This window comes from Rana temporaria, chromosome 1, assembly GCF_905171775.1.
Source record: "Rana temporaria chromosome 1, aRanTem1.1, whole genome shotgun sequence".
NCBI classification, from domain to species: domain Eukaryota; kingdom Metazoa; phylum Chordata; class Amphibia; order Anura; family Ranidae; genus Rana; species Rana temporaria.
Window position 1 is genome coordinate 34,790,530 of NC_053489.1, and position 17,438 is coordinate 34,807,967.

Here is a 17,438-nt window from a genome sequence, read left to right on the forward strand (position 1 = left end):
CTGATGGATCGTTGTCATCGGTTAACCGATGAAGCTGACTGATGGTCCGTCGCACCTACACACCATCGGTTAAATAAAAAAACGATCGTGACAGAACGCGGTGACGTAAAACACAACGACGTGCTGAAAAAAACAAAGTTCAATGCTTCCAAGCATGCGTTGACTTGATTCTGAGCATGCGTGGATTTTTAACCGATGGACGTGCCTACTTACGATCGGTTTTGACCTATCGGTTAGGAATCCATCGGTTAAATTTAAAGCAAGTTGGCTTTTTTTTAACCGATGGTTAAACCAATGTTTCCCAACTCCAGTCCTCAAGGCACACCAACAGGTCATGTTTTCAGGATTTCCCTCAGATGAAACGGCTGTGGTAATTACTAAGGCAGTGAAACTGATCAAATCACCTGTGCAAAATAATGGAAAGCCTGAAAACATGACCTGTTGGTGTGCCTTGAGGACTGGAGTTGGGAAACACTGGGTTAAATAACCTATGGGGCCCACACACGATCGGTTTTGACCGATGAAAACGGTCCATCAGACCATTGTCCTCTGTTTAACCTGTCGTGTGTACGAGGCCTTACACAGTGATCAGTGCTAAAAAATATGCACTGTCACTGTACTAATGTCACTGGCAGGGAAGGGGTTAACACTAGGGGGGCGATCAAGGGGGTTAACCGTGTTCCCTATGCATGTTCGAACTGAAGGGGGGATGGGACTCAGTAGGGGAAATGACAGATCACTGTTCATACATTGTATGAACAGACGATCAGTCATTTCTCCCCTAAGAGAACCAGGAACTGCATGTTTACACACACACACAGTTTCCGGTTCTCGCTCTGTCACGAGCGATCGCGGGTGCCCGGCGGTCATCGCGCCCCGCCGGGCACTCGTATCGGCTCCAGGGGCGAGCAGCAGGCGGGTGGGTTCGGTGGCGAGCGCGCGCGCCCCTAGTGGCCACAGGGCGGAGCGACGTAACATAACGTTGCTTCGCCCAGCCGCACCATGTTGCCGCAGTAAATCTGTGGCGGCTGGTTGGCAAGTGGTTAGTAAATCCCCCCCCAAAGTGATTTATTCATATAATGTGAATTTCTAAGTCTAGTCACTGTGGGGGAGATTCAGATAGAGATACGACGGCGGATCTCCCGATACACCGTTGTATCTCTGAGTTCCGTCCGTCGTATCTATGCGACTGATTCATAAGAATCGGTTACGCATAGATCTCCCTAAGATCCGACAGGTGTAAGTGACTTACACCGTCGGATCTTAGGCTGCAATCTCCCGCTGGCCGCTAGGTGGCGCTTCCATTTGTATACGCGACGAATATGCAAATGAGGAGATCCGCCGATTCAGAAACAAACGCCCGCCCGTCGCTTTTTTTTTACGTCGCTTGCGTTCGGCTTTTTCCGGCGGATAGATACCCCTGCTATATGCGGCGTATCCAATGTTAAGTATGGCCGTCGTTCCCGCGGCGAGTTTTGAATTTTTACGTCGTTTGCGTACGTCGATTCAGAATATGGCCGGATGCAAGTTACGCTCACGCCGAAACCACTGACGTCCTAGTGACGTCGTTGGGAGCAATGCACGCCGGGAAAAATCGCGGACGGCGCATGCGCATTTAAATCGGCGCGGGGACGCGCCTGATTTAAATACTACACTCCCCCTACCCGTAGAATTTGAATTCCGCCGGGGGATTTACGATCCGCCGGCGCAAGTTTCGAGGTAAGTGCTTTTTGAATACTGCACTAGCCTCTCAAAATTGCGCCGGCGGATCGTAAATCAGATAGATTACGCGGATCTAAAGATCCGCTAATCTATGTGAATCTACCCCTTTAATTTCTTCCTTATTTTTCCGCAGCCATAGATAAATGCACAGAGTCCCTCCATTAATCATCATGATGAGAAGGATGTGACTAAGCTGGAAAATGACAATCCTGAAAATAGCAGCTCTGAGAGTCACAGGGTGTCCGTTACAGAGGCACTTCCCGATTTTCTAGAACTTCAGTTTATTATAGCAAAGCTATTGAGTCCGGACAGACAGACAGCCTGGAACCCAGAGATGAGGACTCTTCTATTCCTGCCCGTGTTCTTCATCATCCCTCTAAGTGGTGGTAAGTCTCTCTGTTTGGGTGCCGTGTACTTTTACATTTTCATGTCGAAGTGTCATTAGTAGAATGATGAGTGTGACGGACCGCCGTACTCAGGATGTGTCTGTCCGCCGTTTCGCTCCTCTGTCCGGTACCACACAATCCAACACCCCCTTAGCTCTCCCATTCACTAGTCGTAGCTCAGTGTAGGGTACAACAGCAGACAGTTTATTAGAACCAGAATACAGTCTTATATACAGTAGAAGAGGAGGAGGTGCCCCCCTCCTGCTCATATTACTCTAACAATACACCTGTAACCAAAAACATAAATTGACATGAGCTAATTAACTAATCCCTTAAAGCAGCCAATGTGACTCCCTAACTACAATACACATTATCATACATATCAACACAGAACTCCTTCATACAATTGCAGGGTTAATTAGCACAACCAACAATGGGTGAAAGACTCTTAGAAGTTTTACTAGACTCATTTACAGTGCTATAAAAATGCACTGATTACTGTGTAAATGTGACTGGCAGGGAAGGGGTTAACCACTAGGAGGCGATGAAGGGGTTAAGTGTGTCCTAGGGAGTGATTCTAACTGTTAGGGGGCGTGGCTTACTGTGACATGTCACTGATCGATGCTCCCGATGAGAAGGAGCAGACTATCAGTGTCACTAGGCAGAACAGGGAGATGCTTGTTAACAGAGGCATAACAGAAGTCCAACCTCTGGAGTATGAGGTACCTGTAAATGTAACTTGTTAGCAAAAAAATCAAACATATCTGTCAAAAATGCCTGAAAGCTCTGGACACGTCCTAGTGCAGTCCTCCTTCACTTACCTCATCCTTCCACATTTTGCTTTTAAATGTCCTTATTTCTTCTGAGAAATCCTCACTTCCTGTTCTTCTGTCTGTAACTCCACACAGTAATGCAAGGCTTTCTCCCTGGTGTGGAGTGTCGTGCTCGCCCCCTCTTTTGGACTACAGGAGAGTCAGGACGCCCAATAACACACAGCTCCTTTCTCTATCTGCAACGTAGAGAGCGTCCTGACTCTCCTGTAGTCCAAGGGAGGGGGCGAGCACGACACTCCACACCAGGGAGAAAGCCTTGCATTACTGTGTGGAGTTACAGACAGAAGAACAGGAAGTGAGGATTTCTCAGAAGAAATAAGGACATTTAAAAGTAAAATGGAAGGATGAGGTAAGTGAAGGAGGACTGCACTAAGGTAAAGGAAGATATTTAGGAAAAAATTGTACCTTTACAACCCCTTTAAGTGGTTAACAAACTATGAAAATTGTATTTATTTTTCCAAATTTCCGTTTGTTTTTTGTTTGTTTAGATAAAAATAAAAAGCTCAGTGGTGATTAAATAACATCAAAGAAAGCTCAATTTTTGTGAAAAAAAGTCATATGGGTACAGTGTTGTTTCAGGACCGCGCAATTGTCATGTGAAGTGTGACAGCGCTGAAAGACAAAAATTGGCCTTAGCAGGAAGAGGGTAAAAGTGCCCGGTAGGCAAGCGGTTAAGAGTATGGGGCGTTATGTGGTCTCCTTTCCTGAAGCTGAAGCCTAGGGGACAATAGCTAGGTGCCAGCACTTGCACATTATGGAGGGGGTGATGTCACTGGTTCCTCTAGGCCCTCAAAAGGGCCGGTTGTATCTGTAAGATTAGATGTCCAGTACATCCCCTCCCCATACATTAGATGTCAAGAGCCACCCCCACCATCAGAAGTTGAGACCCCCACTCTCCCTTACATCACAGTGCACCCCTCTTTCCTTATGCTGCTGCTGGGAAGAAGCTGGATGCATTGCTTGAAAGCAGAAAGTAAGGGTCCGGAGGAGGACCAGAGGAGGGCTGGAGCGTTTCTGCAGCTGCAGGAGAGGTGCGAGGGCCACATAAAAAGGCCTGAAGGGCCGGATTCGGCCCACGGCCCTTGTGTTTGACACCTGTGCTCTAGGCTCTGACATCGGGGTCAAGTGGTTTGCTTGTTGCATTGATGTGTGGAGGACTTTTAATCTAGTACGACCAACAGTATGGCAAAAGAGAATATATGCCACAAAGTATACATGTGCAATGCTGAAAAATGTGTTTTTGTTTCATTCTTTTTTTTGCTTTTTTCGGAAATTCAGGAAATTCGGAATTCCGAAAACGAAAAAAAAAAAAAAAGAATTTTTCGAATTTCTGAAAAAAGCAAAAAACGAATGAAACGAAAATGAAAAAAACGAATTTTCGGAAATTCAGAAAATTCAGAAATTTACCATTTCCGAATTTCGAAATTTCGAGATTCACAAATTTTAACCACTTAAGCCCCGGACCAAAATGCAGCTAAAAGACCAGGCCAGGTTTTGCGATTCGGCAGTGCGTCGCTTTAACAGACAATTACGCGGTCGTGCGACGTGGCTCCCAAACAAAATTGACGTCCTTTTTTCCCCACAAATAGAGCTTTCTTTTGGTGGTATTTGATCACCTCTGCGGTTTTTATTTTTTGCGCTATAAACAAAAATATAGCGACAATTTTGAAAAAAATGCAATATTTTTTACTATTTTCTATAATAAATATCCCCCAAAAACATATATATAAAAAAAAAAAATTTCCTGCGTTTAGGCCGATACGTATTCTTCTACCTATTTTGGGTAAAAAAAATTGCAATTAGCGTTTATAGCGTTTACAAAATAGGGGATAGTTTTATTGTATTTTTATTAATTGTTTTTTTTTTACTACTAATGGCGGCGATCAGCGATTTTTTTCGTAACTGCGACATTATGGCGGACACTTCGGACAATTTTGACACATTTTTGGGACCATTGTCATTTTCACAGCAAAAAATGCATTTAAATTGCATTGTTTATTGTGAAAATGACAGTTGCAGTTTGGGAGTTAACCACAAGGGGGCGCTGTAGGAGTTAGGGTTCACCTAGTGTGTGTTTACAACTGTAGGGGGGTGTGGCTGTAGGTCTGATGTCATCGATTGTGTCTCCCTATAAAAGGGATCACACGATCGATGACGCCGCCATAGTGAAGAACAGGGAAGCCGTGTTTACATACAGCTCTCCCCGTTCCTCAGCTCCGGGGAGCGATCGCAGGGGGGGGGAGGGGGTGGCTAGAAACTAATAGCCGCCCCCTCATCCTGGATCGCTTCCAGAGGATTACCGACCGCTGCATGTACCGGGGGGGGGGGGGGTCCCGATCGGACCCCCGACCCACGTCTAGGCAGGGACGTACAGGTACGCCCATCTGCCTGTACGTGCCATTCTGTGGACGTATATGTACATGCGGCGGTCGTTAAGTGGTTAAAATTCAAAATTTCGAGATTCGAATTCTAAAATAAAAAAAATTTGAAAATGCGATTTTATGAAATTTGGAAATACGAAAATTCCGAAATTCTAAAATTCGGAAATACGAAAATCTGGAAATTTGAAAATTTTGGAAATCCGAAAATTCGGAATTAACGAATTTCTCAAAAAACGAATTAGAAACTAAAGGAATTGCACGTCTACCACAAAGTTAGCTGACCAAATATGGAAGTTCTCTCCTATTTATTACACATTTGTGTTCTTTACTTTGTCTTACAGGAGTATTCGGAAACTCTTGGTCTCTTCAAGTATCGAGAGACGTCAGCGGCGAGATCGGTAAAGCCGCCTCTTTGCCATGTTCCTTTTCTCCCCCTCACAAGAGCCACCCTGGTGGGCTGACTGTCATCTGGCGAGTCAGACAACCGTACAACGGAACTGTGGTCTTTAGGTGCTCCAGCGACCACATGAACGAGCCGTGTAAAACCACCGTGAACTACATGAACAAATTCCGGCTGATCGGAAACCCAAGAAACAACAATATCTCCATCAGCATTGGGAACCTGACTTGGGAGGACAGTAATCGGTATTATTGTCGGGTTGAACTGTCTAGTGATCGACACGACAAATACGAGACCAAATCTGGGACTTGGCTGCATGTATCTGGTAAGATCTGTGCTTCTATTATATATAAGCTGGCAACATGATCTGACTATACTGCCTCTTTCAGATCTACCAACAGTGGTGGCTGGTGCTCAACATTTTTGGGGGGGTGCAAACAAACACTTAAAAAAATAAATAAATCATCAATTGCAGCCACTGTTCCCATCAAACGCTGCCACTGTGCCCATCAAACACTGCCACTGTGCCCAAACACTGCCACTGTGCCCAAACACTGCCACTGTGCCCAAACGCTGCCACCCTGCCCATTAAACACAGCCACTGTGCCCATCAAACGCTGCCACTGTGCCCATTAAATGCTGCCAGTGTGCCGCCTTGGGATACCATGCATGGGAAACCATGCAGTCTGTATTGCGGAAGGAGAACCTGCCCCCTCTTTGCTCTGCCACTGTGCCCAAACACTGCCACTGTGCCCAAATGCTGCCAGTCTGCCCATTAAACAAAGCCACTGTGCCCATCAAATGCTGCCACTGTGCCCAAACACAGTCACTGTGCCCAAACACAGTCACTGTGCCCAAACACAGTCACTGTGCCCATTAAATGCTGCCAGTGTGCCCATGAAATGCTGCTTGACTAAATACAAATTGAATAACTTCTATTAGAGGAGATTGCGCCAAGGTTCCCTGTATACCCCCCAAAAGACAGAAATATAAGCGAGAACTAGGCAGATGGTAATAATAAATTCTGCATCTCTTCTCAGCCCCTCCCAGGATCGTCAACATCTCAGTGGGATTTGACCACAGGCGGGGATACCATGCAGTCTGTATTGCAGAAGGAGAACCTGCCCCCTCTTTGCTCTGGATCGACCCTCAGAACCATCACCATGACAAACTCCCAAGTAGCTCCACCTTGAAGCATCAGATGAGCACAGAGCTCCATTACCTGCACCAGGATGGGAAGTATACCTGTGTGGCCACCAACAGTCATGGCAGAACGGAGGGCACTGTGTTCTTCTTCAAGTTCAGACCACAACCCAACAACAGCTCGCCATATGTGGCGCTGTGGGCCGCTCTGGGAGCCAAACTGCTGATGTTGCTACTGATGTTTGGTGCAGCGAGCTACTACAGCAAAGGTAGGTAGCTATGTCTTGTTAAAGGGGACCTTACAGGGGGATTACAATGTGGCTTAAGCATTAAGCAGCATGGCAGGAACTGGGAGGCGGATGGAAGTACCTGTTGGTTGTAGCAACTAACGAAGGGGGAAAATGACAAATCAGTAGGGTGGGGGGGGGTGGCGCTTGTACTGGAGACCGACAGGGGAAGGAGGGCTTGTGGGGCTGCCTCTGCTGACTTGAATCCTCAATCTCTGAAAACTGAGGATATGCCACTAGGCCTAGCTGTGGGTCAGACAGGGCAGCCATCGCAAATTTTGGGGCCCCTTACACAGCTTTAGGAAAAAAACAAGCGTAATCTCTTCTATCCTGATGTGAGATAATAAGCGTGTGGGGGGGGGGGGGCCTGGGGGCCATCGGGCCCCTTACAGGTTTAATGCAAAAAAAAACGGGAGGGGGCCGGCCCTGTAAGGGGCCCTGGGGATCCTTGGGCCCCTTACAGGTGTAATGCAAAAAAAATAAAACGGGAGGGGAGCCACCCAGGCCTGTAAGGGGCCCTGGGGATCATTGGGGCCCCTTACAGGTGTAATGCAAACAATAAATAAATAAAAACGGGAGGGGGGCCACCCAGGCCTGTAAGGGGCCCTGGAGATCATTGGGGCCCCTTACTGGTGTAATACAAACAACAAATAAATAAATAAAAACGGGAGGGGGGCCAGCCGGGCCTGTAATGGGCCCTGGAGACCATCGGGTCCCTTACAGGTGTAATGCAAAAAAAACAAAAAACGGGAGGGGGGCCGGGCCCCTGGGGATCATCGCCCTTCCTTCTTCCTCTGCCGCCGGGCCTGTTAGATAGCGTGGCGCTGTAGGGAACCGGCTGTGAACCTACCAGGGAGAGCTGATCCGAAAATCGGTTGGGGTGCCGACATTGTGGGAACCTTGGACAGGTAAGCATCCTAATATAAAAAGGTCAGCAGTATGTGTAGCTGCTGACTTTTAGTTTTTTCGTTTAGGGGGGGGGGGGGGCTCTGCTTTAATTATCCTTTCACCTGCACCTGCAGTGAAATGTTACCATTTTAGCAGAACGCATGGAGTTCTTTAAAGTAGAACTATGCCCCTGCCCCCCATTAAAAAAAAAACGATGTGCTGCAGCACTTAATTTATAAGCTCGGCCGCACTTCGTTTTCTCTTGGTCGCTCACCAAAGCCCCACCAATATCTTTGGATCCAGCCACTACGCTACTAAGTCCACCTAAGGCAGCTTCCTGTGATGGGGAGGAAATGATGATGCCCTGCTCCTGAATTCAAAGTCACTACTTTCATGCAGGCTGTGCCCATTTGTACTATAGTGAGAGGAGAATATGTAGCAGGGGGCGTAGTCGTCAGCATTGGCACTGTTGATTCATAAACCAGTAGCTTGTCCATCAACACCAGGCCACGCTCCAGTCCTGCCCACGGCTTTCTGGATTGCCAGCACTGCCTCTGCTAATGAAACCCTCCCACTGGGAGCTGCAGTGTCTGGGAGGGGGGGCATATGAGACACAAATGAAGGAGGATTTGGCTCAGTTAGGGAAGGTAAAGGAAGATTTAGGCCAGGTTCACACCTATGCGAATTGAGTGCGGCTTAAACCGCATCCAATACGCAGAACATTTCTAAATACATTGTTTTCAATGAGGCTGGTTCACATATGTGCGATGCATTCGCACTGCGCATTGCAGTAAAACCGTGTGCGTCTTTTAGGCATTGCGGTGCGGCTCAGGTGCGAATTCAAGCCCATTATCTTCTATGGGTACGCAGCTGATTCGCAGATGTGTTCAGTTCTCTTCAGGAATTTCTCTCATTCAGCTCAATACACTTCTCCCCCACTCTCCTCTCACCCGCAACTTCTCCCAGGTCTCCAAATTCGCATCTAAAACGTTGCTAATCTGCTGAACACTTCTCTTATCTCTCTGCAGAGATAAGAGAGCTGAAATTCGCACCGCACAAGTGTGATTCCGGCCTTACACTGTAAGTTCAATTGAGCTTTAACTGGTTCCCGCCCAGCCTATGGCAAGGTGACGCCGGCGGGAAACTCTCATCAATCCATCATAAGTATTCTAAATACCTTGGACTGTCTACTTTCCAAAAAGGGGTCAATTGGGGGGGGGGGGGGTGTGTTTGTATTGTCCTGACATCAAGAAATTAGATCGGCCGTCAGTACATCAGGATTGATACATTTCCAGATATATATCATAGTTTGTGGACTCTAGAACTTTCCTACACACTAAATAATATACACTAATTTGGGTTATTTTCACCAAAGAAATGTAGCAAAATACATTTCAGCCTAAATTCATTAAGAAAGAGCATTTATTTGCACGCCTATTTACGCCGACAGAATGGCATGGGCAGGCAGATTGGCTTACAGGTACATTTGAATCTGCCGCCCAGCGGGCGCGCGCTGCGTGCCTCTCGAGTGCGGCCACGGGTCCCATGGAACTCGATGTTCCCGGGAGTCCCGCGATTGTAGTCGGCAAAAGCAGAATGGGGGAATGCCTTTGTAAACAAGCCATTCCCTATTCTGCCTAGTGACATGTCACTGATGACCGTTCCCTGTGATCGGTCATCAGTGACGTGTCACGTGTAGCCACGCTCCCTAACAGTAAGAATCACTTCCTAGGGTACACTTAACCCCTTCACTGCCAGTGTAATTTTTACAGTTTTTCGCTGAAAAAATGACAATAGTCCCAAAATAGTGTCAAAGGTGTCCGATGTGTCCACCATAATGTTGCAGTCTTGATAAAAATCGCAGATCGCCGCCATAACTTGTAAAAAAAAATAATAATTATTAATAAAAATGCCATAAATCTATCCTATATTCTGTAGAAGCTATAACCTTCACACAAACCAATCAAAATGTTTATATATATATATATATATATTGTTGGGGGATATTTATTATAGCAAAAAGTTAAAAATAATGGGGTAGATTCAGGAAAGAATTACGCCGGCATATCCATAGATACGCCGCGTAATTCCAATGCTGCGCCGGCGTATCTACTTTCTGTATTCAGAAAGCTAGATACGCCGACAATAGCCTAAGATACAACTGGCATAAGTCTCTTACGCTGTCATATTTTAGGGTGCATTCTGACGCTGGCCGCTAGGGGCGCTTCCGTTGTTGTCGGCGTAGATTATGCAAATTAACTAGATACGCCGATTCACAAACGTACGTACGCCCGGCGCAATTTATTTACGTCGTTTACGTTAGGCTTTTTCGGCGTAAGGTTGCTCCTGCTATTAGGAGGCGCACGCAATGTTCAGTATGGACGTCGTTTCCGCGTCGAAATTTGAATTTTTTATGTAGTTTGCGTAAGTCGTTCGCGAATAGGGCTGGACGTAATTTACGTTCACGTCGAAACCAATACGTCGTTGCGCCGTATTTGGTAGCAATGCACACTGGGATATGTACACAGACGGCGCATGCCCAAAACGTCAATCACGTCAGGTCATCATACATTTACATAAAACACGCCCCCCCTTCCACATTTGAATTAGGCGCGCTTACGCCGGCCCCATTTACGCTACGCCGCCGCGACTTACGGAGTAAGTGCTTTGTGAATACTGCACTTGCTCCTGTAAGTTACGGCGGCGTAGCATAAATACGATACGCTGCGCCGCCGTATCAGTGCGCGCCCCTACCTGAATCTACCCCATTGAATTTTTTTAAAAAATTGTCACTCTTATTTGTATATAACGCAAAAAAAAAAAAATGATCAAATACCATCAAAAGAAAGCACTATTTGTGGGAAAAAAGGGACGTCAATTTTGTTTGGGAGCCACGTCGCACGACCGCGCAATTGTCGGTTAAAGCGACGCAGTGCCGAATCGCAAAAAGTGGCCCAGTCTTTAACCACCCAAATGGTCCGGGGGCTTAAGCAGTTAAATACCACATAAAGAAAGCTCTATTTGTGGGAAGAAATGTATAAAAATGTCCATATGGGTACAGTGTTGCATGACCGTGCAATTTTCAAAGTGTGAGAGCGCTGAAAGCTAAAAATTGGCCTGGGCAGGAAGGGGGCGAAAGTGCCCGGTATTGAAGTGGTTAAATACTTTACTTTGAGGGGGGGGGGGAACTTGCTTTTAATTGCAATTCTTTAAATCAAACATCAGTCTTCTCCAGCAAATAACTGATTCACAAATTAGTATTCTTGTATAATGATATTTGTTTTTCTTTTGTTGCCATACAGACACAGCAGAATCTAAAGCCGACTCTTTTCCGTAAGTAGCAGCTTTTAATGTTGATATTAAATTGTTGCAGAAATGGGATAAATTAAAGTAAAATTCCAAGTAAATATACGTTTTGGGGGGGCTTCATAGAGATCCCCTCACAAGGAAAAGGGTTAAAGGGTTTGTACAGATACAATTTTTTTCCCCCCTAAATAACTTCCTTTACCTTAGTGCAATCCTCCTTCACTTACCTCATCCTTCCATTTTGCTTTTAAATGTCCTTATTTCTTCTGAGAAATCCTCACTTCCTGTTCTTCTGTCTGTAACTCCACACAGTAATGCGAGGCTTTCTCCCTGGTGTGGAGTGTCGTGCTCGCCCCCTCCCTTGGACTACAGGAGAGTCAGGACTCCCACTAACACACAGCTCCTTTCTCTATCTTCAACGTAGAGAGCGTCCTGACTCTCCTGTAGTCCAAGGGAGGGGGCAAGCACGACACTCCACACCAGGGAGAAAGCCTCACATTACTGTGTGGAGTTACAGACAGAAGAACAGGAAGTGAGGATTTCTCAGAAGAAAAAAGGACATTTAGCCCTGGTTCACACTGGGTACGATTTGGAACGATTTGAGATGCGATTTGACATGTCAAATCGCATCTCAAATCGGCGGCAATTGTCGGCAATGGCACTGTCCTAATCAGTGCGACGCCGCATCTGCGATTTCAAAAAGTAGTTCCTGTACTACTTTTTGCGATTTCGGGCCGCGATTTACATTAAATTGCGGCCGAAATCGCGTCAAAATCGCGGCATTTTACCGCGATTTTGAATTCGCAGCAGTGTGAACCTAGGCTGAAAAGCAAAATGGAAGGATGAGGTAAGTGAAGGAGGACTGCACTAAGGTAAAGGAAGCTATTTAGGAAAACAAATTGTACCTTTACAACCCCTTTAAATGCTTGCTATGTCCAGGGATACAGGAATCGGGTGTAAAGCCTCGTACACACGACCAGTTTTCCCATCGGGAAAACTGCCATGACAGCTTTTGGCTGGGAAAACCGTCCGTGTGTATGCTCCATCGCAGTTTTCCCAACAGGAAAACGGCCGGGAATCCCAGCGGGAAAAATTAGAGCATGTTTTCTTTTTTCCTGCCGGGATTCCCGGCGTTTTTTAAGCCGGCAGTTTTTCTATGGGGAAAGCCTGCGGTGGAGCGTACACACGGCCGGGTTTCCCGACCAAAGCTCTCATGGCAGTTTTCCTGCCAGGAAAACCGGTCGTGTGTAGGGGGAAAAATCTAGCGAGCAGGTCCTCGGTATGCCTTTTTACCGACAGGAAAACCGATCACGTGTACAGGGCATAATACCGTATTCCTGGATGCTGTGGGCTCCCTCTATCTGTGCAAGCTGGTCCCTGCAGCCTCTTCTTTAAGCCAGTCGCGGACAAAGTCACACATGTGCCACTTCCACACACAATGTACGGTTACTTGTAGTCCTGAATTGTACATGATGGGCCAGATCCACAAACAATTTATATCTATTGATACGCCGCGTAATTTAAAAGAAGCGCCGTTGTACGTTTTTTCCGTATCCTCAAAGCCAGATACGCCTGAATGTTGGCTAGATCGGACCGACGTAAGTCTTAGTACGCCGTCGTATCTAGGCTGCATATTTACGTTGGCCGCTAGGGGCGCTTCCGTAGATTTCCGCGTCGAATATGCAAATGAGCTAGATACACCGATTCACGAACGTACTTGCACCCGGCGTATCAATATACGCGGTTTACGTAAGGCGTACGACCGGCGTAACTTTACCCCCCATAAAGCAGGGGTAAGTCATGTTAACGTATGGACGTCGAAACAGCGTCATTAGTTACATCGTTTGCGTAAGTCGTACGCGAATAGGGCTGTGCATAAGTTACGTTCACGTCGTAGGCAGTGTTCGACGTATCTTAGGCATTCTATCCGACGCATGCGCACTGGGATACGTCCACGGACGACGCATGCGCCATTCGTTCGGCCATGCATCTACAAGGGGTCACGCTTAATTTAAATACAACACGCCCCCTACCTGCCTACTTGGAAATACGCGCGCTTACGCCGGCCCATTTACGCTACGCCGCTGTAACTTAGGACGCAAGTGCTTTGAGAATACGGCACTTGCCTCTCTACGTTGCGGCGGCGTAGCGTAAAGAAGATACGCTACGCCTGCACAAATATACGCTCATGTCTGTGGATCTGGCCCGATGACTGTGATGACCCAATCACATCCGGGAGCTTTGGGGAGAAGAGGACAGCACCAAACCTACTGGAGCAGGGAATTGGGGTAATACTGCTACCCCCTAGACATTACAAACATTTAACCATTGTAGTGTGGGGGGGACCCCACTGTAAGGGTATTATTTTCTTACAATCCCGGAGTTCAATTTTAACACATTTACATTAATTCCTGGCATGGCACAATATACCCAAACCGTGTCACTCCAACTTTTAGAATTATAAACAGTCCTTGAGGTTTAGCCCAGTGTCTTTCTCCTCCTCCTCTATCCCCAAAGTAGCGTGGATTACTTTGAGGGGTCCCCCTACCTCTTAGAGGCAGCATCTGTCTCATTTTCCTCTTCCTCAGAATCTGTCCCCTCTTGAGAAGTATCCTGGGAGGTCGGACCTTCCATCTGTATCAGAAAATCCCCCCCCGAGACTCCGATAATGGCTGCAGAGCCCTGGGTTCCCCTTAGGGACTTTTCTCTCAGATTTGACCTGAAAGCTTGAAAGTTGGCCCGGAGCTCTTCCTTAACCACTTAACCCCCGGACCATATTGCTGCCCAAAGACCAGAGCACTTTTTGCGATTCGGGACTGCGTCGCTTTAACTGACAATTGCGTGGTCGTGCGACGTGGCTCCCAAACAAAATTGGCGTCCTTTTTTCCCACAAATAGAGCTTTCTTTTGGTAGTATTTGATCACCTCTGCGGTTTTTATTTTTTGCGCTATAAACAAAAATAGAGCGACAATTTTGAAAAAAATGAATATTTTTTACTTTTTGCTATAATAAATATCCCCCAAAAATATATAAAAAAAACATTTTTTTCCTCAGTTTAGGACGATACATATTCTTCTTCTACATATTTTTCGTAATAAAAAAAATCGCAATAAGCGTTTATTGATTGGTTTGCGCAAAAGTTATAGCGTTTACAAAATAGGGGGTATTTTTATGGCATTTTTATTAATATATTTTTTTTACTAGTAATGGCGGCGATCAGCGTTTTTTTTTCGGTACTGCGACATTATGGCGGACACTTCGGGCACTTTTGACACATTTTTGGGACCATTGGCATTTTTATAGCGATCAGTGGTATAAAAATGCATTGGATTACTATAAAAATGCCACTGGCAGTGAAGGGGTTAACACTAGGGGGCGGGGAAGGGGCTAAGTATGTCCCTGGGTGTGTTCTAACTGTGGGGGGGGGTGGGACTGACTAGGGGAAACACTGATCTTCTGTTCATACATTGTATGAACAGAGGATCTGCATTTCCCCCCCTGACAGGACCGGGAGCTGTGTGTTTACACACACACAGCTCCCGGTCCCTGCTCTGTAACGAGCAATCGCGAGTGCCCGGCGGCGATCGCGCCCGCCGGGCACCCGCACGGGAGTCACGGACGAGCGGGGGGCGCGCACGCGCCCCTAGTGGCCGCAAAGAGAGCGGACGTATAGCTACGGGCTCTCGCCCAGGAGAGCCGACCTGCCGCCGTATAATGACGGTGCGCGGTCGGCAACTAGTTAATAGTTGTAACCAGATCTCCACAAATGGACTGAGACTCATCCTTGACTAAATCCGAGATCTAATTCGCACAAAGAGGCTTTGTCCAGCATTCACTTAAAGGGTTTGTAAAGAAAAACATATTTTTATGGAAAATAACAAACATGTTATACTTACCTCCACTGTGCAGCTCGTTTTGCACAGAGTGGCCCCGATCCACGTTTTCTGGGGTCCCTCGGCGGCTGTCTCTGGTCCTCACCGCAAGAACTCCGCACATTCATGCGAGCTCCCTCGCATTGTGCGGAGTCTTTGCGGGCGCGCTCCCGTTATACAGCGAGCGGCCATGGCCGCTCACTGCATCACTCGGCCCCACCCCTCGGTGCGCCACGTCATTGGATGTGATTGACAGCAGCGTCAGCCAATGGCTTTTAATCCATCCGCTCTATCCGCTCCATCCGCTAATCAATGGCCAGGCTGAGCGGCAAAGAGAATGTCGGTGCCGAGCGTGGGACTTTCGAGGGGTCAGGTAAGTATAACGGGGGGGGCGGTACAGTTGGATGTTTTTTCACCTTAATGTATAGAATGCATTAAGGTGAAAAAACGTATTCCTTTACAAGTCCTTTAACTTCTCTTTACTGGCTGAACAGAACATTGCCTCGGCTAAGGTGATGTCATCATTTTGCTGCACGCAGACGTAAGCAGTTTAGTCTCCTCTTAACCACTTAAGGACCCATTCACGCTGATATACGTCGGCAGAATGGCACGACTGGGCACGTACATGTACGTGGCTCTTTAAGCCTAGCCGTGGGGTCGCGGGCACGCGACCCGGTCCGAAGCTCCGTGACCGCGGGACTCGCGGACCCGATCGCTGCTGGAGTCCCGCGATCGGTCCCCGGAGCTGAAGAACGGGGAGAGCTGTGTGTAAACACAGCTTCCCCGTTCTTCACTGTGGCGCTGACATCGATCGTGTGATCCCTTTTATAGGGAACCACAATCGATGACGTCACACCTACAGCCACACCCCCCTACAGTTGTAAACACACATGAGGTCACACATAACCCCATCAGCGCCCCCTTGTGGTTAACTCCCAAACTGCAACTGTAATTTTCACAGTAAACAATGCATTTTTTGCTGTGAAAATGACAATGGTCCCAAAAATGTGTGAAAATTGTCCGAAGTGTCCGCCATAATGTCGCAGTCACGAAAAAAAAATCGCTGATCGCCATTAGTAGTAAAAAAAAATAATCAATAAAAATGCAATAAAACTATCCCCTTTTTTGTAAACGCTATAAATTTTGCGCAAACCAATCGATAAACGCTTATTGCAATTATTTTTATACCAAAAATAGGTAGAAGAATACGTATCGGCCTAAACTGAGGAAAAAACATTTTTTTTAATATATTTTTGGGGGATATTTATTATAGAAAAAAGTTAAAAATATTGAATTTTTTTTTAAATTGTCACTCTATTTTTGTTTATAGCGCAAAAAATAAAAACCATAGAGGTGATCAAATACCACCAAAAGAAAGCTCTATTTGTGGGGAAAAAAGGACGCCAGTTTTGTTTGGGAGCCACGACGCACGACCGCGCAATTGTCAGTTAAAGCGACGCAGTGCCGAATCGCAAAAACTGTCCGGGTCCTTTAGCTGCCTAAAGGTCCGGGTCTTAAGTGGTTAATGATCAGACTACTGCAGCAAGGATTGATCTGTGTCAGATATTTGTGAACACAGCCAAGAAATTAATAGGCACCAGAATTGGCATGATTGTATACATGTCTCTGTTTTAGGAGGGCGCAGGATTCAACCTATGAAAACTACACTCAGAGAACTCCATAAAGAATGATCTGCAGCATCTGAGGAGCGATCTTACTGAAGAACTCCAGTCTGTTAGTATTTCTTCTCTTCTTGGGTGATAAATGGCTATAACACAGTTCCAGATTTACAGAGGCATACTTAGCTTGGCCAGGTTTGTCCCTGGAAATTGTCTATCTTTGAATGTAACTTCACAATAAAATTGGGAATACTGGTTTTGGGAATGTTACATGCAGTTCTGTCTTTTTTTCTTATTGTGTAAGCCAGGGAATGTGACAAAGGTGCATCTCTAGCCAAAACCTCTTGTTTTCAATAGAGAAGGGGCTTTGTCCTGTTGGGGTTTTTGTTACGGCATTGTCCCATTGGGGTTTTACATAAAGTTACATAGTTTAAAAAAAAAGACACAAGTCCATCCACTTCAACAGATTTGTTTTGGCTAGAGCAGGGGCTGTGTCCTATTGGGGCTTTTTATTTCAGCAAGCTCAGGACCGTGTCCCATTGGGGTTTTCCTTTCAGCGAGAGCAGGGGCCGTGTCCCGTTGTAGTTGTTCTTTCAGATAG

The 17,438-nt window shown here is 46.5% G+C and overlaps 1 protein-coding gene across 1 annotated transcript; it reads left to right on the plus strand.

Annotated features, from left to right (window-relative positions):
• Positions 1-1,859: 1,859 nt before the first annotated feature.
• SIGLEC15 (sialic acid binding Ig like lectin 15) lies at positions 1,860-17,107 on the plus strand. The gene is made up of 5 exons (XM_040335807.1): positions 1,860-2,108; positions 5,664-6,047; positions 6,763-7,134; positions 11,343-11,373; positions 16,854-17,107. The coding sequence occupies exons 1-5, from the start codon at positions 2,057-2,059 to the stop codon at positions 16,900-16,902; spliced, it is 888 nt and encodes a 295-aa protein (XP_040191741.1). The 5' UTR covers positions 1,860-2,056; the 3' UTR covers positions 16,903-17,107.
• Positions 17,108-17,438: the final 331 nt, after the last annotated feature.